The sequence below is a fragment of the Ctenopharyngodon idella genome, chromosome 10 (assembly GCF_019924925.1).
Source record: "Ctenopharyngodon idella isolate HZGC_01 chromosome 10, HZGC01, whole genome shotgun sequence".
In the NCBI taxonomy this organism is placed as follows: Eukaryota; Metazoa; Chordata; class Actinopteri; order Cypriniformes; family Xenocyprididae; genus Ctenopharyngodon; species Ctenopharyngodon idella.
Window position 1 is genome coordinate 2,530,171 of NC_067229.1, and position 25,388 is coordinate 2,555,558.

At 40.1% G+C, this 25,388-nt stretch overlaps 1 protein-coding gene and 1 long non-coding RNA gene across 3 annotated transcripts in view; one reads left to right on the plus strand and one right to left on the minus strand.

Moving 5' to 3' along the window:
* Positions 1 to 9,402, plus strand: part of LOC127521482 (uncharacterized) — a 30,872-nt gene extending 21,470 nt beyond the window's left edge. Inside the window, exon 3 of the long non-coding RNA XR_007932370.1 lies at positions 9,256 to 9,402. This is a non-coding gene — a long non-coding RNA (uncharacterized LOC127521482). The remainder of the gene's footprint in view (positions 1 to 9,255) is intronic.
* fbn2b (fibrillin 2b) overlaps positions 1 to 20,445 on the minus strand; it is a 64,374-nt gene extending 43,929 nt beyond the window's left edge. The window contains exons 1-8 of one of the 2 annotated variants that reach the window (XM_051910740.1): positions 19,638 to 20,445; positions 17,591 to 17,889; positions 13,139 to 13,221; positions 12,397 to 12,495; positions 9,300 to 9,395; positions 8,807 to 8,902; positions 4,197 to 4,394; positions 2,705 to 2,830 (exon numbers count right to left, since the gene is read on the minus strand). In XM_051910740.1, coding sequence (XP_051766700.1) covers positions 2,705 to 2,830; positions 4,197 to 4,394; positions 8,807 to 8,902; positions 9,300 to 9,395; positions 12,397 to 12,495; positions 13,139 to 13,221; positions 17,591 to 17,766 — 874 coding nt within the window. In that variant the 5' untranslated portion in view covers positions 17,767 to 17,889; positions 19,638 to 20,445. The remainder of the gene's footprint in view (positions 1 to 2,704; positions 2,831 to 4,196; positions 4,395 to 8,806; positions 8,903 to 9,299; positions 9,396 to 12,396; positions 12,496 to 13,138; positions 13,222 to 17,590; positions 17,890 to 19,637) is intronic. The other variant, XM_051910739.1, reaches the window with a different exon arrangement.
* Positions 20,446 to 25,388: the final 4,943 nt, after the last annotated feature.

Genomic DNA, 25,388 nt, shown 5'->3' on the forward strand with positions numbered 1-25,388 from the left:
TGTCAAACCGCCAAACTGCTGAAATCACGTGACTTTGGCGCTCCAAACCGCTGATTCGACACGCCGATTCATAACTCTCCGAAGCTTCATGAAGCAGTGTTTTGAAATCAGCCATCACTATATAAGTCGTTATTTTGTTTTTTTTGGCGCACCAAAAATATTCTCATCACTTTATAATATTAATATTGAACCACTGTACTCACATGAACTGATTTAAATATGTTTTTAGTACCTTTATGGATCTTGAGAGAGGAAATGTCATTGCTGGCTATGCAGGCCTCACTGAGTCATCGGAAATATCTTAATTTGCGTTCCGAAGATTAACGAAGGTCTTACGGGTGTGGAACGGCATGAGGGTGAGTAATAAATGACATTATTTTCATTTTTGGGTGAACTAACCTTTTAAGTTCTTATAAAATTATAAAATAGTTCTTATATGACTTCAGAACTTGGTTCTTCTAAGTTTTATGTCACAAATATTTTTCTTATAATACCATAAAAGAACTTCAAGTTCTTATGATATCAAAGTTTATACTCTAAGTTCTTGTGATGTCACTGAAGAACCCTTTTAAGTTCTTATAATGCCATTATAGAAATTACTTAATGGTTTCCCCGTGAATTAAGAGCTTAAAATGGTACTTCTACATTCTTATGATGTCATAGAAGAAATTTTAATTTCTCATGATGCCGCAGAAGAGCCTTTTTAAAATTCATAAGATGTCACAAAAAGGTTCTTCTATGATTTAAGGACTTGAAACGTTCTTCTACAGCAATGAAGGTTCTTCTATGACACTGCAAGAACTTAGAAGAACCTTTTTAAGTTCTTATAATGGAACGGACGATGTGTTAAGCTAATATCCCGATCTGAAGAACTATAATGTGACATTAAGAATATCCAAAGAATCACAAAACATAAGAAGTTTTGCAGGAACCTTTAAACACTCTAAGAAAAAAAAAAAGTTCAAAGAATCAATTTTAAAGAATCCTTTATGCCAAAAAGGTTCTATATAAGGAAAAATGTCCTAAATGATCGCATAATACTTTCATGTTTAATGGGTTATTTCATTTTTTTATACTAATAAAGTATGTTTCCAGGCTGTTTAATTCATAAAATTTAATTACGATTAAACATGAATTAAAACAAAATGAATTTATGAAAACTAAATGATGGGAAACCCTAGAAGGTTCTATAAATGAAGCGCCTTACAGAACTCTTTAAGGTTCTAAATAGAACCTTTTCTTCTAAGAGTGTATCTGCGTTTACATGCAAACTTAGACAAACATTTTCAACTTTCCAGAGCTACTTTCTCTGAAACGAGCTGCAGCTGATGTCTCCTCACCACTCCTTTAGAGTCAGAAAGTGCCCTGTAAGCAGTACGAGGTATGCCTCATGCCTTACCTCCTGGCCCGGGGCGGGACTTTTTCCACCACACCATTGTCTTGTAATTAAGCGCCCCTCCTCGCCCCACAGAACTACCACCTGGTTTTTTTTTTCCACCCTCCACGCAGCTTCGAATAACAGAGGAGCGCTTCTACTCCAGCCATTCAGACTCAAAGTTCAGGGTTTTTAGTGATCACTTGAGCATCTAATTTGCAGAAGTTTCTCTCTCGTTTCCTTCAGGCCTGCAGACAGAGGTCTGCTTCTTCTCCAAACCGTTGTTTAAGTAATGGCCACGTCATTCGGGGTCAAAATGTGATTAGGAGTTAAAATAATAACCTCGAGGGTCAGGATTCCCTTTGCCTGACTGACTGAAAGTGTGTCGAATCATCACTTTACATACTTAGTTTTGAACATGTAGAATACTTTGGGAAAGTTTTTTTTTTTTTTTTTTTTTTTTTAAGTTTCATGCTTCCCAGATGCATCTATGAGAAAAGATCAGTAATCTTACTGTATGTCAACAACTGACTCATTTGTATTTTTACTCAGGAATTTTTACGACAAACATCTCAGACAAAGTAGATACTTAAATGAATCATGAATGAAGTCTTCATCAAGTTAATGGAGCTATGAAACAAACCTCTGAGCAGTATATTTCACTTTAGACAGGACTCTTTTTATTAAAAGACTGCTTGGAAAAGCGAAATGCAAGCTGTAATCAATGCTCACATTTGCTGAGATTTATAAAACACAGTTTAATGAAACCATAGCGTCAAATAAAAAAATTTTTTTTTTTTAATATAGAGCAATATAATATATATTTTGGTATAAATAAAATAATCTGGTAGATAAGGAATAACCTTTTAGCTGGTATAAAAAAGCTATAATCCACTACCTCACTCTTTATCTCTCTTTCTACATTTTATCTTAATACTCCTAAAGGGCAGGATTAGATCCAAGAAGCGCAGACCCCCGCTTTACAACACACCTGTTTGTTTTCACTTGGCATTGTTTAAATTCCACTCAAGTGACACTATCTATTGTTAAAGATGGACCCAAAGAGGAAAAAAGGCACTTGGTATTTAATAACCACTAGTCAAGCAGCTACACCTGACATGCCAAACCAACATGTAAATGTCATCAGCCTATTTCCAACCAGTATTCAACTGGCGTCAACATTTCATACATATCAACATTTTGGAAAGCTTATAATGTTGAAGAAAATGCCAAGTGCATGACTTTTCCAATTGTGAGTAATGAACAGGAGTGAGATAATTCTCATGCTGTTTTCTGACAGGCTTTGGCTTTGTGCAGTAAGTGACGTACCTTCGCACTTCTGATTGGTCTCACTCTGTCGGTGACCCGCGGGACATTTGCACTCGTACGAGCCCACGGTGTTAATGCAGTTTCCTCCAGCACATAGTCCCGGGACGGCTTGACACTCGTCCACGTCTAACAGGGTGAGGAGAAGAGCGTAAGCAAACACATTCGACACATTCGAAACAACACAACTTGACTAAGCGTTTTAATGCATTTTTAGTATATCTCATGAACAGTACTTTGTTCAGAAAAGAAATGCTAATTTCGACTACAACAGCAGCATCTAATGCTCTTAATTGCAAATCTGAGTTTCGCTCACTTTAAGGATCTCTCATAGCTGACATTTTATCTTTGAGAAGGTTAAACATGTATCATCTTATTTGCTCACAGTCTGGGCATTTTCTCATTGTCTGAAGTCATCGCCTTCGGACTTCATGACACATCTACAGATCTTCGGAAGTGTCTAGGTTGGACAGCACTTACATATCTGGCTGGTGTGCAAAAATGGCATGTATCTGTTTCGCCCTCTTTCTTTACGTTGATATAGTTTACAGGCCTTAACCTGTATCCAATAAGCACCAAACGATCGGGTCTGTCTGCTAATATAGTCCTAAAATAGCTTCTACTATTAAGTGCCATTGAACGCAAAGAGACTCTGGAAAGCTCAGCGCACGGTACACAAATCCTCCCACATGTGTGTGCTTTGTACTTCAGCCAGACAGACTTTTGCAAAAGCACTGCGTCTTTAGGCAAATCCAAGCCAGACTTGGAGCTGTCTCTTATGTTGTATATTGAGGGAAGGAAAAGAATAAAAAGGAAAAGTTAAAGACGAGACATTTCTAATCACTGGGAGGGGGCGTCTTTGAGATGATATGTGAAGTCAGGGTGGCATTTGGTATTTTGGCTCGCAAAATGTTCTCTGAGGGTGAAGCAACTGGACTTGAAGAGCTTCACAGCGTCAGAATCCGAGTTGTTATTGTTAACTAAAACTATTATACTATAAAACTATACAACTTATGTGAAAAGAGTTTCGCTTGCACCCACTGCAAAGGAAAAGCTGCCTGAAAAAAGCCTCTGTTAACATGCAAGTGTTAATCTTGCTATAGTTACCTTACCTAGTGAATATTCATGAGTAAGGCTTATAATAAGGCTTATAACAGGCCTTGAGTACAGAATTAAATTATGTCCAACTATGTCCTTGAAAGTCCAAACAATACGCCCATAATTGTAAATAAATGTACCAAGCCATTATGTAATCCCATTTAAAGTACTCCAAATGGAAGTCATCTAAATATTTGACGCTGCTAAGAAACACAATGGGGAAGTGTCCTCTTGGACATGGACTGGAGTGGTATAGTTTACCCTACACAGGCCATGACCTCTATTAGTGTCATCTGCCACGTCAGGCTGGTCATTAGGGCAAGAATTCGACAAAAATGTGAGCCAGACGCTGAGAAGGAAAGAGCTATTTGTTCAAATGCTAGTGGTAATGTCTTACCTTGGCAAGCACCAGTACGAATGTTGGGTATGAAACCCCTTCGGCAAGGATGGGGTTGGGCAGGGCACATTTCACATGGGTGACCCCATGCTCGCCCGATGGTGGCGCAGCACAGCGTCTTGGTGCACACGATGCCACTTAGCTGACCTTGGCACATCTGGTTGTTGACCTGTGTGAAGCAAGGCCCAGTCCGGTAGTCTGATTGTGGGAGAGATGAAGAGAGATCAATAAATACATGAATAAAACATTGGGACGTGCTACAACAGCTTTTTCACACAAGCCTTTCCTGGGGTAAGATATCATTTCAAAACCATTAGTCAACATAAAACTGGCCTAAAGTGGTGTGCTGGACACTAGATTCCACTAGTCAGGTTGGTCCAGTTTGGTGGTACTTATTTGACTAGCTGGCCAATTGGCTAAACCAGATAAGACCAGAAGGCCACCATAGCCTGACAAAACCTTTCAATGATACGACAAGACATGCACTTATAAACACTATGACATCCAACTGAGAAATTACGACAAGAAATCATATTAACGGGTATAGAAAGCAAAGAATGTTGGCAGACACATCTTCTCCATCATCCAGCTGTTCCCTGTGCTGGAGGTTGGTCTGGGAATGCTCTGACAGTGATTCTCTTTCACTGTCTTATAATAGGATAACAAGATAATGGCTTAGAAATTGCTGGGTGGTATCAGTAATGGCAATTTCCATGACAAACCATCTTGTTTTTGGCTGAGGTCGAAATGTGGGATAGTGGTACTAGCACTGTTTTGACATTTGGAGATTTGGCAATTTGCTTTGACCTTCTTTGTGCTGGTTGCCAATTGAGACATTTTAATCTCATTAACGATGTTTTGAGCTTCAAACAAACCAATTTGACACAGAGATAAACTGTACATTTTAGGATCCAGTCATTTGTGTTTAATAAAACTCATCTTAAGCTCAAACAAATACCCTGATGCATCTTCCAAGTCTTTGCTGGTATGTTTTGAAAACGTAATTGAACAAGATCCCACATTTGTTTGGGGTATACTGTGAGAGTTGGTTTACTCTGGCGGGATATGAATGAGTTCCTGACCCCATGATTTCCCCAATCATTCCTTAAAAGAGTGAACAAATCGTTCCGTATCCTTCATAATATTGCATGCGAAACAAAAGCTAAATCATATATCCATAGCCAAGAGGGGGGGAAATGGCACTAAGAAAGTAGGTCAAGAGGAGAAGACAAAAAGGAAGAAGGACTATAGAGATATCCTCCTCACGTGTCTTCAAATCCCTTCACTGTCCCTTCTCCTCATTCCTTCTGCGCTCCCCTGACCTGACCGTTCCTCCTAGACGATTTGAGTCCAGGAATGCAGGTCCTTTCCAAGTTGAGGCGACCCACAGCGAGCATCCTATGCACATCTGGGATTGATTAATTGCGCCTGGTCAGGACTATGGTGGGACAAGCTAAGGCCCAGATGTGTCTATGCATATCCAATACTCCAATTCATCAGCTTCTCTATATTGCTGCTTTGACTCTTACTGTGAGTAATGATATTCATATGGGTAAAGCCTGGGATGTATCTATAAAGTCAAAATCTTGTTGATTTATGTTATGAAGAAACAAATACATTCTGAGAGGTGAGCTAAAGTGTCTATGAGCAAAAACAACCTTGGGACTTTCGACTAGTACTGGATCACATATAAGTAGCGAGTCACGTACATAAACTCAGATGGTTGACTTTTCTAGGCATGTATGTAGTTAGGGTTAGGTTTAGGTTGGAGGACTACATGTATGTCATGAGTTGCCTGGAAGTGAAGGACAATAATGAAAAAGGTACTGAGAAATGTCTGCCATGAGAACATCGTTTAAGCTGCTCAGGACTGTCTTACAACACTTTGATCTGCAATGAAACTGGAGCCCTGGAGTCTGGAAGCTCCGTCCAACATCAGTCGGAAGCCGTCGCCTTGTTCAAACCAGCCAACTTTAGCACAGCGCCGTTTGTACGTGCACACAGCCAGAAGAATATACACAGCGTAACACGGTAGGTCCACACTAAAGACTGGACTCTTTTAAGAACTTTAATGGAGGAGATCGCAATCTCCAACAGCAACAGATCTGCAAGTCAACAGGGAAACCGGTTAACCTCAATGTCACGTTGGCAATCTTGGCAGCAATGCACAGACCTTGCTTCCCAGAAGCAAGCAGACTCATATTCCAGAGAAGGGGGGATGTGTTGGTGATGCAGACAACATTCGGAAGTAATTTTGCCTTGATTACAGTTTGAGTGGCTTGTCAGATCAAAACCATTCACCTACACCCTATCCCACCAAACACTCACTCACCTCTACTTTCCGTTTAGTCACCAGTGTTTCCCTGCCAGCCATGTCTGCCAACTATTTAGCAGCATAGATTATTGTGAATCATGAGGCAAGTTGGGAACAAATGATCCCTCAGGAGGTAGCTGATGTGTGGCATCCACACTTGTCCAAAGATTGGGCGGTAGCGTAATTTGACAGGAGGAATTCCAGCTTTCTTCACACTCCAACGACTTGGCCTGTTTTTATCATCCTCAGCGCTAATGGACCGAAAGGGAGTAGACTGTCATGAAAGACCTTCTAAGAAATGAAGAATCGGCCAAAGGGAAGTTAATCTAGTCTGGAACGTTAAGCCTCGGGGACCAGCTGCAGGTGGAAACCTCAAACGCAGCCAAAAACGTGCTCAAGAGTCAATGACTGGGAAAAGTCGCTCGCTTTGTTGTGACCTATTTTGGTTTAATCAGAGTACACACCAAGATAAGAAATGTGTTTTCTCTTGGGGAGAAGCAGAAGTTCATTCGCATAGGTCTGAAGAAAAAAACGGGGGTAGAAAGGAAACATTAGATGCTCAAGCGTTCCTGTGAAAGGCTTTGAAGTTTCTCGGAAGGACCAACAAACTCTTTTACTGCTCAGTGATTTACAGTATGGCTAAATAAGACAGGCAATCTCTTCACATCTTATCTCTGTCACACACATCCAACAAGCCAAGGTTTCAACAGTTTCATGACTCCCAAATGAGTCAGTCCACAGCGAGTCCACTGAGCCTCAGCATCCCCTTAGTACTTTCATTCACACTCTTGTGGTTACAGGAAGATTAGTCACGCTTTATTGCTCGGAAAAAACTTTTTCTCTAGAATCCATTGCACCAAACAAAAAAAAAAAAAAACCAACAGCATCTGTGCCAAAACAGTGGTAACTAAAATGGACTACTGGCCACAGCCTTGAGCAAAGTCACTCTCGACTTTGAAATGAATACTATGCATAGCTTTCTTCAGTGTGGGCCACCGTAAGTGATAACACAGAGCACACGTGGCTAAACGGAAAACGAATTAGATGGGACTAACACCATTTTCACCGTTAACTCGCTTAACTCTCCCTATAAACCGTGCCTGACTCACAGCGGAGCTTGCACTGTGTTTGCAGAACTCTTCTGCAGAAGACTGACTTTCCAAAAACGCCAGCCAACTATTGTGCAGCACGGTTTTCAGGATCCAATTTCTTTGTTACTAACTCTTTCTTGGAAGACTGTTCTGGCTTTTTTGTAAGAAACAAATAGAGAGACTGACATCAGGCCTTTTTGCATCATCTTTTGGAAATTCATCAACTGTGTGAAATGCAGTCCCTTGATGATATACAGGCGTGACTGAGACATAAAGAGTTTATCTCTGCTCCTTAATGGTGAAATGAATAATTGTTTGGTGTGACGTTTTTACAGCCTACAAGCAAGGACCTTGAGGGTGAATCTGGGGATCTCGGAGACGAGGGTTTGGACTGAATGAATCTTGTCAGGTGGCCCAGGAAGGAGCTGCCGGGGGGCAGCTGGTGTCCCGTGGACGGTACTCTCCGTGTAAAGAGATTGTTTGTACTAGTTCAGGCCTGGCTGTGTATACACAGCTGGGGTCTCCATTTCTTAGAGAACCCCCCCCACCACCACCCTTTCTTGTCAGGAAAGTCTATGGCTCCACACAGAAACATTCCCTTGTCATTTCCACCCTACTTTATCTGCTGCCAGATGTCTCCCAAACTTTTCCACCTCCCTGTGTTGGGTTTTCAAAGGGAACCGGCCTACGATTGCACAAGGGGGCTTCGTGAAGGGGTGGGGTTGCAGAAAGAACCAGACACAGGAGGGTGGGGTACCAAAAAAGGGCTTAGGTATTCGGTCTAGTGTGCCTGGGGCACTTCTCTCCCACAGTTCACATGGCCTGATGGGAACTGCCTTTACGGTCCTTTCAGTCTGTCATTTTCTCATAACTCTAGCCAAGGATTTCACCTCTGATAGAGCGTCTCGAGCACCCGTGAGGGATGCCTTTTTTCGCCCCGGATTACCTCATTGTTCCTGCTCTGAGAGATGTGGCCACAATGTAAACTGTAGCATTAATTTCACACTCGCTACAGTGAAGAGGAAGGCACACCGACTCAAAACTACTGTAAATTACCCTTCTGAGCATTTCTAGGTCACATTGACACACTGTTACCACATTCTTGAAGCAGGCCTGAGACAGTAAACAAACCGCACATCCTCACAGACATCAACACAATTAAGAATTGAGAAAATATGAACTTTGGAAGGATAGCGGTGGCTTACCTCTCTCGCACTGTGGTCCAGTAAAACCATAGACGCAGGCACATCTGTTTGGTCCAATACAACGGCCGCCGTTTTGACATCCGCTCTCACACACAGCTACAGAAAGCAAAATTGGTCAGAACTGGACTTTGTTTTATTCTACACTTTTGAAAAATAAATACATGCTAGGTTCTTAAGTTCCTATATGGTTCTTTTGAATTTTTGGAAATAAAATCAAATAGTAATACATAAAAAATTAAAATAATAAAATATAAAAATAAAATAATAAAATCTTATAAATATTATAAAAATTATACAGTATTTATTTATACTATAGTTCAGTGATCCACAGGTTGGAAACTGAAGTCCTCTTGCATTTAGAGAAAGACATAGTTGGGTTTAAATGAGATCTTTTGTGTCTGTAAGCCTAACTCTTGTGAAATCATCTATTGTTCTGTGTGTCTGTTCAGGTATGAGGTGATGTCTGGACATTCTGAAAAGGAAGTTCACTTACGCTGTCCACAGTGAGTCCCTGTGTAGCCCTTCTGACACGAGCAGGCGTCTTCATTACAGACCCCTCCATTCATGCATCTGACGCTGCAGGACTGGACTGTACAAAGACAAGAGAGGTGATTATAAACCATCTGGTGTGCTCAATATAATAATGCAGATAAGAAGAACCCCAGCCCCATTACTTCAGGAATAAGGAATAAACTAAAAACAGTACTGCAGAAAATCTTAGATTAATTTTCAGGGATCAGTTCAAATTGCTTTCTAATAAACTTGGCTTTGTTCATTATGAACATTATTGCTCTGAAAAAAATTATTACTTTAATAAAGTGTTCTTATTTTCCTCATTGTAAGTCACTTTGGATAAAAGCATAAAGGTAAATGTAATGGAATTGATTCAAAACTCTGATTCACTGTATTTTTCTTGTATTAAAATGTCTTTATTTCATGAAAAACAGTGTGAGAAACACTTTTTACCAAACTATAGTTCTTGCAGTACATTTTTACACTGGTTGTTTAATTAAAATGATGATTCCTAGGATTTAAAGACAAAACAACGAATCACCCTTGTACGCAACTCCAAAAATATATATAAAAAAAAAAAAACGTCATTTTCTTAGCTATATCACACAGCCCTTTTATTAAAGTAGGTTTTCAGAGAACAAATCTTAAATATCACTCTAATTTATATCACTTGTATAACTGTGTATATGCCCTTACACTGATGTACATTTCAGTTTACTGTAACTCCCTCTCACTATTTATTTGATTTAGTCATACTTACAGAATGTATTTGAGAAAGACCTATTATACTTCTTATTTATTGTCTGTCCAATATCAGCAACTGCCAATTCGAATTCCTGGTAAGAGCAATTTTACTCGGCCAACAAAAACCTATTTTCTTCCTGAACGAGTAGATTAATTTTCCAGCAATTTTCACGAAATGGGAATTCTCTCGGCGCAGACAGAGTCACTTAGTGAAGAATCTTTCAAGAGAGTTTGTATATTGCGATTTAAAATTGCATTCAGAAAAAAAAACACAGATGACATAAGCACAACTAATCATGGGATGAGTTTTAAAAAAGATTGATGTTCTCCATTGGTTGCATCAAAATGCTGCTCTTGCCAAGCTCTTTGGTTCTGTCTAAACAAAGGCATCGTGCCATTACATTTCAGCCCACACATAATTCAAGCTACTACTTATCCCAGACAAAGATATGTAAATATATAATAGTTTCTCATTTATTCTTTTTATCTTCGTCTGCCATGACCTAATCCTTTTATTGACCTAATGAATGTAAAAAAAGAATAAACCAAAACAAGAGGGTAAAAGTTGAATGTGTTTGTTGTAAAAATTTGCATTTGATTTCACATGAAAAATCCTGCTGGATGGGGATCAAACATGTTTTTTCATTGATGGCATGCTTTCAACAGCAAGGCCTGTAAATGTTTGAGCACTGGCCGTGTTTTCCTGAAGCACAGGAAATGACTTCATCGGCTAGACCTGCTGACGGCCCCCCTACAGGTGGAGGGGCGACACTCTCGCTCGCTGACCCATGCTAAGTGAGCTGCACGTGCTGAAGCGCTCACGCTAGCACACACACAAAACGGGGCTCCCCGAGGCTCCCACCCCACAATGCACCTCTGTATGCAGCAGTCACATCTGTCAGCTTTTTACAAGCCACGCTGACGGCAGGAAACATAAGCGAGGCCTAGGAACAGAGGTCCTTTATGGCCGTTTCTTTCTCGCGGTGGCCTGTCAACGTCAAGTTCACATCGTGGAGCTTAAGAAGAAATCTAATAGTTTCTCGAACGATAGTGATGTATCTCAATGATACTAAAATTGAAGTATTAAAATAACTAAAACTAAAATGAAATGAAAAAAAATCATACTATAATAGTATAATTATGATACTGAAATACCATTGTTGACGCTAACAGTGGCTACAATTGAGACGAATGGTAATCAGACACTAATGATGAAAAGAAAGTGGTTAGCGCTATCTTGAGCGCAGCTGCAGTGTTTTGGACGCTAATGGCTACAGCTAACATCCGTGTGGCGGCTTGTTATTTATGGAGTAATTGCAGATTCATAACTGACTCATAAATGTGGCCGCTCCCAACCACTGCAGACGGTACGTGGTCGGGTAGGCGTAATGACAGCATTACCGATCTCGCAAATCCCATAAAGCTGCCAAAACAGAGTACAAGCGTATGTTTAGCATTTGCTTTCAAACAGACAAGGAACTGGCAGCTGAATTAGATGGTCAATTTCTCATTGGCGAATAAATTGACTCTGGTTTTACAGCTTACGAGACCGAACCCTATGGTTTGGTGCATTTGGGTTTATTTGTCTATGACCACATATTCCGGGCATTCGCTGAGAAACGGCTGGACGCCACTGGCAGAGAGCAAGTGCAGTAAGAGAAACCTGTGCTAATGCTAAATACCTCATCCATGAATTACCAACAGTCATTACTTTTCCCAGCACCATCTAAACACAATCAATCACTTTTTTGCAAAAAATGCTTGGTGCAAAGTTTCACATGTGGTCTCAAATTTAACATATCTCAACAGAAAACACTCCTAGCTTGACATTAGCTAATGATTCAAAGGATGAAACACTATACGCTGTCAGAAGAATTTCACAGTATTTCCAGCCGTCTGTATCTCTGCTCAATTTCAACTCTTAACCTAATAAATCGCTGAAAATGTCAAAGAAAAGTTCAAATATATGACAAGCCCTTCAACCACAAAGGAAGCAGTGTAGAGAGGATCATTAAAGAAGACCTGTTATGCTCTTTTACCTGTTATGCTTTTTTAAGTCTTGATTTTATTTTTGGGCTCTACTAGAATAAGTTTTCATGCTTGACTGTTCAAAAAACACCTTGATTGGTCGGCTGGACTAGTGTGTTGTAATTGGTCAAGCGCTTTGCGTGTTTGGGAAATGTCCCGCCACTTCCCAAAGAAGCAATTAACTAGTCATAACTCTCCACTGTAGAGCACAAATTCCAAGTATGTGACACCATACATCACGTCACTTTTAGATAATGTGTTTTTCCTAATTAACCACAAAAGGAGACCGAAATGACTGAACTCACCTGCGGCCGCCCCACAGCTAGGGGCAAGATGACCACTGGAGCAGGTACACATGTTGGGCCTCGAACAAAAACCATCCCCACACGAGTTTCTACAGATTGCTGGAGAGACAAAAATATTCATGAGAAGTGCTTAGCAAAGACATTTTGATCTGTTAGCATGCAAACAGAGAGATAGCGCACAAGAATAATTATATGCAGCTTTAGGACTAAGATGGTTGGCTTGTCTTAGCTGGTCTTCCACCCTGCTCATATCTGGTTCATCAGGCTGGTTTAAGAGGGGTTTTAGTCACTTCTGATGTGAACCTTCTGGATGACCAGCTAAACACAAGCTTGGCAGTGTTAATTTTGACAGCAAATTTTGATTTAGTTTTAGTCATAAAAGTTGCTTGTTGCACACTGCATATGGTTTCAAATACTATTTACAAAGACATAAAAATAGGCAGTCTATATGCATATACACGAAACATAGCCTGGGTCTTGGTGGGCGTTTCCTTTATCTTCCCAAGCAAAGCCTTTATCTCTTGGGGGTTGTGTTGTGGTTTAAGGCTTTGGGGTCAAACCCCAGAATGAGCATGATGATGCTCTGGGAAGTTGATTATTTCCCCTGCTACCATTGTAGGCACTTAACCGCAGTTAGCCTAAGTCTAAACGCTAACTCTGTGGTGAGTGTACTGTTAGTTAGATAATTGTTTAATGGCATCTTCGTTATGCAGCTTTAAAAACAAATACTACAGATACTTACGAACTATACACTGGTTCCCTCCGGGAAGCGTTTTCCATCCTGGACAACAATAGGAGTGAAAGCGGGAACCACATACATTGGGCCTGAAACAACAGAAACAAGTCCATTAAATTAGAGAAAGCAAATATTAATCATGAACATTTCTCAGAAACATACAACAGAATGAAATATCTACAGTCTCAAAGACCTTCTGACCCTTTGCAATAAATCCGGCTCAATACATACAATGACCCCAAAGGACTTTCCCGGGAAACAACATGAAAAAAGTTTGTTTTGAGTAGGACCATAACTAAACTTCCTGAGACAGAAATATTTACTAAAGCTTACCCTTACGTTCCCAAATGCGCTCATCCATGAGCTGTTTTTTTTTTTTGGCAACTTTCTCACCCAGAGTTAGTTCAGAGAAAAGCGTCTGTCTTAGTCATGATATATGTGATTAATGACGGGACCAAGCCCAAAGTTCAGTGTTTCTCATGAACAAACCCTGCACCATGTTGTGGGGCTTACTGTTTAGTGTGTATGACTTGAACCAGGACTGGTAATTCACAGCTTGGAGGCAAATCGGCCTCAGAACGTGTCGTTTTAGCTGTTTCTTTCCAACAAGCCCTTAGGATCTCAGTCAAACCTGGACACTCACTGTGAAAACAGTTTTATTTCTATCAGCACCAAGTTAAGCCTGCCGTAAATGGACCTTTAAAAAAAACCACAAGGTACATCTGTCTTTCTACACACACGCATAAATTCCTTTCCTCTACAAGTCAAGATGTTTACTAATGTCAGTCACCTGGGGACGACCAGCTGTAGTTTGACTCTTTTGATGGATTTCAAACCGTATTGCCAGACGACACAACCACTAACAGCAAAAACCAAGAGAGATGTGGAGGGACCGAAAGAGTAGAGGCTGATGGAGGGCTAGATGTTGGAACATGAAAACGGAAAATGCTGGGGAAAGGGCAAAAAGCAGTGGGAGGTAAAGAAAACAAGTGGAAGTGAAAAGTTTGGGGGGGTTGGGAGGTGGGCCGTTGAAAACAAAAGCAGCAGCGGAAATTAGGCTAGAAGATGATGAATTATGAGCAATGTGGAAACAAAGAGTCTTATTTCTCAACTGGAGCCTGAAAAATGAAGTCTGAAACTCCTGCAGATTGACGCCAAGTAGGTTATCCCTGGACGCGAACCGATCTCTTCGTTCTTAAATTCAATGCTTTTCAGTGTGTTCACACTTCTTTAAGCTGGAGTACTGCTTTGGGTGGTTGTGAAGCATTTGCGGTGAATACTAGAAAGCAGAAAAGAGCTTAGAAAAATGCATTTCAAACATGCAATCCTTGTGCAAACTATTAAATGCATTAGCAACAGTACTGTGTGTTTACTACTACTTAATGCAGAACATTTACAGAACCCAAATACAAACCGGCACCTCAAAGAGAGATATAAATTGGTAACGGGTTCTTTGCTACGAGGCAAATACCTGAAAAGACCATGTGACTTCTTCAACTGGATGGACCAATTCATTTCACTTCACTAGGTCAAATCCTTTTTCATTTACAGGGCCTACCAGCCCTCGGGCAAGAGATTTGCAAGCAATTCTTTGCCAAACATCTCCGGATAAAGCAGGTCAACTTTACGACTCTTGAGCCCTAAAAACCCTCACAAACTGAATTCCAGTAAGGCAAAAGGTCAGGGCAAGACTGAGATAGGAAATCGAGATGCTTTGACAGCCAGTTTTTGGTGAGGTCGTAAAAACTGAACAGGAGCTCTCACTGAGGCTTGTGGGATATCTTAGACAGGGCGCAGAAAGATAGCACAATTCTATCCCACCGGTTACCACTCCTAAAGAGGTTAAAGGTCACTTTAGAGACATTTGCTCCCAGCCCCCACGATTGCTGCTAACTCCAGTCCAGAGCCAATGAGCTAATGGCACAGTTGTTTTAACATTATAAAGATCCCAGTGCGTAAAGCCTCTGGATCTCCAAGACCTTTTCCTTGTCCAACTTGGCCTGTTTCAAGCCCCTGACCCTAATGAACTCAAAATCACACTGCCGTATAGACTGTACACTTTTAAGAGGGGGTCGCTCCATATGATTTCATGCATAAAAACCATGTTGGAATGATGTCTTTCTTGCCTAAGCTGGTCCACAAGACACTTCGGAGTTCTGGAGCGACTGATGGTATCGTGAATAAACAACAGAAAGCAATTAGCTGTTAGGTTTTTTCTTGCTTGGTACAATACAATGAGTGCATTTGATAAGACGATAAGAATTTCTGGGCATGCTATTATGCACACATAAGGATACACTTATCAGATCTGCATCTTCCTTTCCACTGGTTAGATGACAAACCACACTGAAAAAAGAAAAACATACTGCTTTTCTTTTTTTTAGTTGGGTTATTCTCGCATGAGATGTTAAAACTAATTTGGTCCTATATCCAGAGGCGATTTTTTTTCTTTTCTTATTCCAAATATATTTTTACAAAGAACAATTCCATAACAAAATGTTGTTGGCTTCAACCAAGTGCTTTGGGGTCCAAGAAGGATTGTTTTCCTTTTGACTGGCATGTGCTTTCAGCTGTTAAAAGAATATAAATCCAAGACAAAGAACTCTGTCTCTCTGGGGATGCAAACATCAAGCGTTCTGGAAGAACTCAAGCCCATCTTTGGAGTCTAGTGGAGCTGACATTGCCTCAGAGACATGTTGAGCAAATGAAGAGAAACCCTGGCCAAGCTAGCAAAACTTCTTAAAACATCAACCCTGAGCACGGTGCTGGCTTTGTACTCATCAAAGCTTGTCAGGGTTGGCATCGATAGACGAGAACCACATAATCATATTCTCACCCCAAGCCCATTGCTTTTACAGCAGTCTCCCAGACTTTACCTTCATTTAAGAGGCCCCCAAATGCAATGTGATCAGACTCCTCCAATCTGACAGCCAAATTATGCTTAGCAAGGAGAGCCAGTAAGCTCCAAATCACCTACTGCAGCTCTTAAACTGTCTGACCCTGGATAACTTGGCTTGATTGGTTGGCGACTCGGCAGAAGATCAAATGTGCCTTTTCGTGCAACATCATCATAATCAGCGTTCTTAAGGAGCATTCTTACACTGTGTTGGTATGTTAAATAGGATTACAAATAGTGCTTAGAAGTGATTAGACCAGACCGTTCTTTAACACTCAACAGCTACAACATTTGTATGAAGGGTCTTAAGTTTAGCGTCTTGCCTTGAACAAAAGGAATTGTTAGATGGGAACAATCTGGAAGCCATGCAAGTCCCTACATCCCTTTGGGCTAGTTTGTGTTTAGCATGGGCTCTCAAAAGGGCACCGTGGCACATTTCTCAATTGACTTGCTGCCATGAGGTTCTGCTTCACTGACCGGATCAGATTCTCCCTCTTAGTTTGCCTGGAAAATTGGCCAAAATGTTCAGTTAACTCAGTTTTGGGTGCGATACAGGTCAAATACCATTGGTCCCACTTACAATACAGAATGTTGCTATTGTTTCTGAAATTCAGTATATACTGGACCGCTAACCACGGTGCTAATCTTGACCTTGCTAGATTTCTTTCAGACGTTAGCTGAAAACCCCTTTCCTGATTAAACAAGGATCCAAGAATTGGAGACTGTCTCTGCTGTGAAATGCTCTTTCTCACCTCCTTGAAAACAAATGTCCCTTGTTGGAGCCCCCAGAGTAATCAGAATACCTCATTTCCTGTTGCAGTTTGCAAGGGAGTTATAAGCAAGTACAGATGAGAGGATGATTGGAATAACCGTTTCAAACATGTGAGGACCGCACAACACAAAACAGCCATTGTTTTCCCAAAAATGAGAAAAATACACAGCTTTGGCTTTGTGGAGACAAATGCAGATGCTGAGTTTGAGAGGCACTGGAGGGCTTGTAAAAATATCTATCATGCAATCACTCCACTTTCAATATATTTAAGTGTGTTGGCCTCATCTTTCAGCAGAAACTTGAGACCTAAAACACTTCGCATTCTTCTAGGAGATATATAGAGGTAAAATTTGTGATAGCCAAACAATAATGTCTTTCAACAGCTTACGTTATCAGTAGGAAATGACACTCCTGTTGTCATGACCAACATACTGAGGCATTTCAGTACTTAAAATTCCTTCACAGCAGATTCACAACACTTCTGCAGCTGGCTCCATCACATATGTAGCTTTTTTAGAGACCCAGTTTGGCTCTAACCCAAACAACACAGCAGGTTGCAACAGAAATCTACTGCAGAAAAAAATGCATTTATTGCACTGTCTGAAGAAACTAATACTAGATTTGGATTCAAGCTTTTAGGATAAGATACACTAACCCTGAAATGATTATTCTGTACTTCTGGTAAATTGAGTTAAACTCTCCGCCTCATATGGTTAAACTATTAACATGTCCACTTCAAGCATGAAACTGACAGAGAACAGGAGCAGGATGTGACTGAAAAAGCTCTTACCCCCTGAGGGACTCCTGGCCTCTCCGACGGACCCTCTGTTGCACCTCCCCCTCAGGTTTTCCAGTGAATCGGTTGGCCTGGATGTCTCCATCTCCTTGCGCCTGCACCGAATAGACTGCTGCCCACCAGACCGCAGCCCATCCGAGCACCACCTTGGCCAGATTCCACACTCCCATTGGCCCCTGCTGTGCGACTCCTGAAGCGCTGTTAAACGTGCCTCACCCACAATAAAACTCTTCCTTTCCAATGAGCTCTTCAGACGCAAACTTGTGTGATCCAAGAGCACTCCAGGCTGAAGGCTGTAAAAAGAGAAGTCAAAAAGCTTACTATTACCTTTGCATTCTTGTTTTCATTCTCATTCCCTTTACTGCTTAGCCTATTTGGCGTATATACAGTGAACATACGAACAAATGTGCCCCCTCATAAATTTAGCCATTAAATCACCCACGGTCGATGATGGAGTTTTTTATAAAGTGTAGTATTATTCCAGGCAAACTCTTTAAGCGCCACCCCGCATCCTTTTACAGGCCCACTTAGACTGTCTTAGTGTGCATTCGCTGTAGAAATAACCAACTCCTGGCCAAGACTGGACTCCTGGTTTTGTCCCCAACTGGCTCATTAAAACTAAGATTTTAGGGTAAATAATGGGCCTCAAAAGATTTAGAACCATGGCAGAAATTGGTTTCAACTTCAGGGGGGTGGCAAAACAACGCAATGAGATTTTACGGTTTTCTTTTCAGCATGATATATTTGTGTTAAGGAACAACTGCAAATATAAAACCTCTGCAAACTGCTTAATAAGGACATTCTTTAACAAAGGTAAACTGGATGTCTCCTCAAATTTGTATTGGTATTCCAAATACTGATTAAAATATATATCTTTATAGCACTGCAAGTCGCTTTTCCAAACATCAAAGCCTTAAAAAGTTAATGAGAAGTTAGTTAAATTACAGAACACCATCTAAGATGACAGTCTAGTAAGTCTGAGAAGGAAAGTTTGAAGAGTTTTCAAGTGGGTGGATCTAATTGCTGTGTGAAAAAAAAAAAAAAACATCAATGAGGAACAATCTTTTACAGTGTATGTACAAACATACATACTGATAAACTTCGAATAAATTAAGTAGCTTTTGATAAAAGCATGTGGAAAATGAATCAAATAGGCCTATTGTTTTACATCAAAAAATTGCGTCTACTTATAAAAGTTGGTTTAATGAGAAGATTATTATAAAGTCGGTTAAATCACAGTCCATCTGATGATGACAGGTCTAGTAAATTGAGAGGGAAAGTCTGAGGAGTTTTCAGGTGGGCGGTGCTAATCGCAGCGCGAACAAAGACAAAAAAAAAAAAAAAAAAAAAAAAAACCCATCAATGACAACAATCATCTTTCGAAGGTATATGCAATACATCGTCCTCTTTTCCGCTCTTAAAGACGACAGACGCTGACACAATTCAACATCATGTAGTTTAGTTATGCTGTTAAAAAAAACGACCGCGCGTGAGCGTTTCCTTTGTGGAGAGAAGAAAAAAGTCGCTAGAAAAAAAGTTGAGTTTGCTGAGGTAAACGCGTTTACGATGCACACACATCAAGACCGATTTCGCGTTTACCTTAATAGGCTTCCAGTATTATAATTGTTGTATTTTAATCTGTTTTCACGAACAGCTGCATATAACGCGTTTAAACAATTTAAAGTAGGCTATATCTAACCGCATCTTTAAAAAGATACGTGTTTTTTTTTTTCCATATTTCAAAACTTTACAACTTTTCTCACCTTTTTAAACTTAATTTCTCTTCAGTCGTATAATACTTATGTGAGTTTTAAATGAGTTAGCCGGTCAACAGACTGTAGGGAAATAAACGCCGGTTTACGTCACCAAGGACTTTTTCTGCTTCAAATGAAATTTTGCAAAGTAGCCAACTTCTTAATCGCCCTTAAATTCGATCATTCCTGCATTTTAAATTAAAATCGCGGTGCATATTATGAACACTTCGTTGAAACTGATGCAAATAAACCATGCATAGATAATCATGATATTGAAGCTGAAATACCTCAGATGTCTTGGAATGCCTGGAGGAGTCCGTTATTGTCACGGGATATGTTCCCCTGAATGGAAAACTGCACTGTAGCCCTTGTGAGAAAGAGAAAAGTAAGTGAATTACCCTGATAGGTCGAGGGGAGGTGCTTTGGGTTGAAGAGCCATAGAGGAGGGGGTTTGAACCCACTGACTGTCCCCTTGCACTGCAACCAACCATTATTTGCAGGACTGAAAGAGTGAATGAAAAAGAAAATCCAAGTTATATGATTCAGAACATTTCTCCTACTGTACAAACAATGGAATTATTGAACTGAAGTAGTAGATTGATAGTTGCTATATAAATAATCAATGAAAAAGTAATGAAAATTTACAAAAATGCAATATATATATATAATCATTTTTTAAATGCTACATAAAAATTGCAAAATATAAGAATTTGTACTTTGAAAAAAAAAAAAAAAAAAAAAAAAAAAGTTGCCCAAAGTAGTTTTACAACTAATTCTTATACTAAACTTTATATATTGCTATGGCTCAAAAGCCAAGGTGGAAGGTCAAAATCTGATGGAAGGTCATTCAGGCTCAATTAAAAGGGTGAATAATTCAGTGTTAGCCAAACAAGATGAAAAGCTTTGTTTTCTCACTCTGTTTCTTTCTTGCTTGCCTGATTTTAATTGGCTGTAAGGGACGACGCGCCACCTGGGTGGTCAAACAGCTGAGCGCAACCCAAATGCGAACGACAACGTTGTTGGAACTGCCAAACTGAGTCAGCAGGTTTGAAAAACATAGATGCTTTTGTTGTCTGAGCAATTTCAAGAACAGCCTCCATCACCCATGCATTTATTGTGCTCGTTTTATCTCTCAGTAGTGAAAAACTGTGTTAGAATATGTTAGTTCCCAATGTCATAAAAGTTAATGGAAGAAATCAACGCAGAACTGTGTTTGAGCACATCTCGTGATTAAATCGCCTATGTCATGTAAAATACATGGTCGTAGAAATGATTTGTGGCGTGTTTTCCGATCCCCCTCGCGCTCTGAGCATTTGCAACGTAATGAGATAGGAACAATGTTCTTGGCAGAGACATCTTTCTCCGAGACCCACACGGCTCACCCCTAAACAGAACCACATTGTGCGCTGAGCCCACTTTCCCTTTCCTTTTGACTCCCTCTCAACATCTGACAGGTTGTGTTGAACAGTATGTTTGCACCCAAAGAGGATGCGACATGCGGTGCACAGTCTTTCCAGGAAGATGACAAAGAATGAGATGTTTTATGACTAATCTCGTGACCGTCGTTTTGCTCCTGGGACTATAAACTTACTAAAATCATAAACACTGTCTGCTTTCGATTAATCTAATAATTAGCAGTCATCCCAGGAACATTCTCAGAACATTCTGGCAAAGTTCTCTGAAAGTTACGCTCTTCCATTAATGTTAATAGAACAATCGTTCAAAGTTTTCTGGTCTTTAATAACGTTAGCACAAAAACATTTATATGTCGTTCATGGAACGCTTTAGTTTGCCTAACATTTTTTGAATGTTACTACTCGTTTCAGAACGTTCATAGAACATTCAAAAGTAAGGTAGTAATATAAACAATAAACATTCCCAAAATGTTTGCAAAATGGAAAGTTCCCTTAGCGTTCACATAAAGCGTTTTGAACGTTCAGAGAACATTACGTTTTCATAACTTAACATAATATCTATAAATGTGTTCTCAAGATGCATGCTTTAAAGAACTTTTTAATTAAAGTTGCTTTGTTTTTGCCTGCTTATTTGTTAGAAAGGCAGTAATTATGAGCAGGATTTGAGGTGGTGTTGTGCTGCGGCTGGAGTCTGTCCTAGAGATGGTCTGTTGATGAAAGATGGCAAATACTACGTAAACCAGATGACTATCCAGATCCAGTTGTTTTTAGTATGGTAAAGCCTCCATTTCACTCCTCCATTAGTTCTGCTGATGCCGCTTCGATTTGCTTCAGTTCAGATTCTGTATCTGCGTCATTGCTTCTTCTTTTTTTTTTTTTTTAAGTACACCATGTTTTGTTTCAGAAACAAAATGCATTATAAAAGAGGATTTGTTTTATACAAGTTTTTTTTGAGTAACTGCTTTATTTTGTGAGGTTCCTTTGTTAGGAAACTAGATACTTCTATAGGTCCTGATATATGAAAGATCTCAGCTGAAATCCGTTATCGTTGCGTCTAAGAGCATCACAACTGAGGCCGAAGCGAGACACTGCTGTCATTTATTTTGGAAAGACATTTGATTCAAGCCACATGGGGAATGTTATGCACATTAGTTCTGTGCAAACTATAAGCACGCACATATGTTCAGGTTGCTGAGTTTACGGAGAGTTTCTTCTTTAGCGGACATGTCAGAGGTAGTCAAAAAAAGGGAGAATGCTTTTTTTGTTTGGGTCATGAATACCTTGCAATTTGATGTTATAGCCTTGACTCGGATAAAGGGTCAATAAAATTCCCTATTTTGTGAAGTATTGAGTCACTAAATGAGGTTTGGACTGGTTCCAGGTCTGGGTTTGTGGTGGTGACCACAGGGGTCAGGGTGGAGCGTGACTCAGATTTGAGATGCTCCCCGTTCGTAACCCTGCGGTCTGGCGTTAAAGCTGTAGAAGAAACAACTTGACTGAATAAATTAAAGCATCTTTATGTATATGTTTTAAACAGGCCATATTATGCTCTTTTACAAAGTCTTGATTTTGTTTTTTGGGCTCTACTAGAATAGGTTTTCATGCTTGAATGTTCAAAAAACACATTATTTTCACATATTCTCCATTGTTGCAACTCCTCTCTTCCCAGTCTGTCAGTAACTCTCTGTTTAGTTCCTGGTTCTATGAAGCCCCTCCTTCTGAAAGCACACCGTGCTCTGATTGGTCGGCTGGACCAGTGTGTTGTGATTGGTCAAGCACTTCGAGCGTGTTTGGGAGATGTCCCTCCCCTTAACATAACCACCAGTTTCAACACACTACTAACTCAACCAAGCCCCGCCCCTTTATTTTGCATATGCCGTCAGCGGGAATTATTTAAATGAGGAATACTGTGACGTGTTCGTTCCCGGAAAAAAAAACTGCAATGGAAGCATTTCAGGGAGTTCAGAAACAGTGACACTAATATAGAGAATAACTCCTGCTGGAGGGACTTTGGAAATTTCCAGACCTTTTTCATGCTCAAACAGCAACATTACACACTAAATAATGTTGAACATGTTAAAAAGCATAATAGATCGTCTTTTTAAATGAACAGTTAATAGTATAACAGTGTAGACATGTTATGCTAAACATCTTCTTTTGAGGAAAAGTTTGGAACGACACAAGGGTGAAGAACTGAGGAACTTTGTGGTCATTGGTTGAAAGAATCCACCATCTCTCATAAAGTCCTTGAATTTCATTCTGTTAATTTCCCCCAAACATCAGAGGAGAACTAAACTCACCGCTATTTTGGGAAGCAGCTCTTACGTCACTCTAATTTCTGGTGCTTTTATACCTCGAGAACCCTTTGTTCTTGACTCAAACACCTTGTTCTTTTTTTATATGTATATGTTTCCGCAAAGCTAACCTCACCTTCCTCTGAGGCAGCTGTAGACCTCCAGTGATGTAGCAAGGTAAGAATGCACAACTTCAAAGGCAGAAAGGAGTACAAAGGCAAGCTGTTTTAAACCTGTGTCATCCCATAAAACAGGGAAAAATAAAAACATACCAAGCTGTGCTCCAATGCCAAACACCATCACGTGCCTTCAAGACATTAGAGTGGGAATTGCACACGTGAGAATGGCTCCTGCATTGATAGGACGTGTTAAATGTGATTGCTTCCTCAAAATACCAAGTGAAGGTGCGTGACAGAGATGACTGAGTTTCAGAATCACTGAGTTTCAGAATCACTGCGACATGTAGAAAATTCCCAGAAGCCAAATATATGGTCCTACACAAAGCTAGAAATGTTGAGTAAATGAAGAAAAGGGAATTGGCAATGAGATGGAATTCCAATAGAGCTGCTCGGAGCGTCTGCACCCCGTGCTAATGGATTTCAGATGTACCATGTCTTGCACTCTCAAGCGCACATAAAACATTCTGTCGTATGGGAATCTAAGAAACGGCAGGAATTTACTGCACGCAGCCATACCAAAACCTAAAGATGTGTACGTTCTGACGCTAATTTGGGAAAATTAAAGACTTGAACACATTTACACCCAAAGACTTTGCTCATTCTAAGTGGTGCTCTCTTTTCCGTTGTGTACTTTGTACATTGAAAGAAAGACAAACAGTGTTCAAATCACTCAGTATCCACAGGTAGGAAGGAATTCAGGCAAGTGTTTATTAAAAGTTTGTGCAACATCTCTAATAAGATGCATCTTGTTGCTACCTCTAGCACACATTTAAACGTGACCCGCCAAAATTGGTTGCGTCAGGTTTTGAGTCGCATCACTAGTTGATGTCTTGTGTTGATGTCAAACTTGGTGGAACGCGTTTTCTGCTATATTTGAATGTTTTTCAGTGAATTAATCCCTTGCACCTTGTGAGTCAATAAAGTTGCGCCACATTTATTTTTAACCAATATATGAAAATACACAAATGAGAGCTCTATGATGGAGGGGTACATTTTCAGTGAAAAACAACTTAAAATTCAAAGCTATCATATGGTTTCAGAAGGTGTGCATTTCACGAGGACTACTTTTTTGATACTCTTTATGGTGTTTCTTTTGCCTTTTTAAAGAGTAATAGCCTCTTTTGTTGTATGGAAAAGAGCAGCTTTGACGTCTACAAAAACTTTCCTTTTGAACATGATGGTGAGTATATAATGATTTTGTACATTTATGGTTGCACTGTTCCTTTAAATATGGACTAACACTCATTTGAATTTGTTCTAGATCATCAGATGTGATGTAACAATGGCTTTGAAGTCAGTCTGAGACAGTTTACACCTTCAAAACACTGTCTTAACCAACAACAGCTGTCTTCTGTTTCGGAAAACATCCGTGGAATCACTGGGTCATGAGGTTACTAAATATCCGGTCCTGATTAGAAATACTTTGCATCAGTTGTTTTTCACAGCCCATCCTATGTCCAAACACATCTTAACCCCAGAGAGAACACATCCATTTTCAGCCTCACACCCTCTGAAAAACCACAGATTCATTCAGATAAACGGCATCCATGCAAAACCACTTTGACTCCTTACTTAATTTGGTCATTAATCTTTTACAGATCGGATGTGCAGTTCCAGGTTTGGATGAAACTTCTGCATCTGCAGTTAATTCCGAAGAGTGGAGGACGCTGATCTCTGTGGCTTCTTCTTGATAACGCAAATCTAATCCCTAGAGCAAGTGCACAGGGAGCCATGCTAAAAGAACGGATTTACGCTCCAGGGAACCAACTTCCTGGTACACCCTGAATGTTTTTGGTTTAACCTGACTGTAAACTTGCCATGTAAGATTGTTCCAGTAATAATTCATAATCATCTTCAATGCTGTTTCAGCGTTTGGGTCTCAAAACACCTGGTTCCATTTGGGAAACGGTTTTGTCAGCATGTGTCCCGCTGTGGTAGAAGTGTGCAGTCCCTAAAACTTGGGCGAACTTGTGTACAAATGTGGATATCAGGTTTCAAGTATGGTCTTGTAGGTCCGTTTTTGGTTTTCAGTAGGATAACATGTTTTGACTATAGTTGACCGCAGACGGTGACTCTTACCATGCGCAATGTCCTGCTGAGGACCTAATCCTCACACATTCCTCTCTTAAGTCCAGCGAGATAGCGTTTAA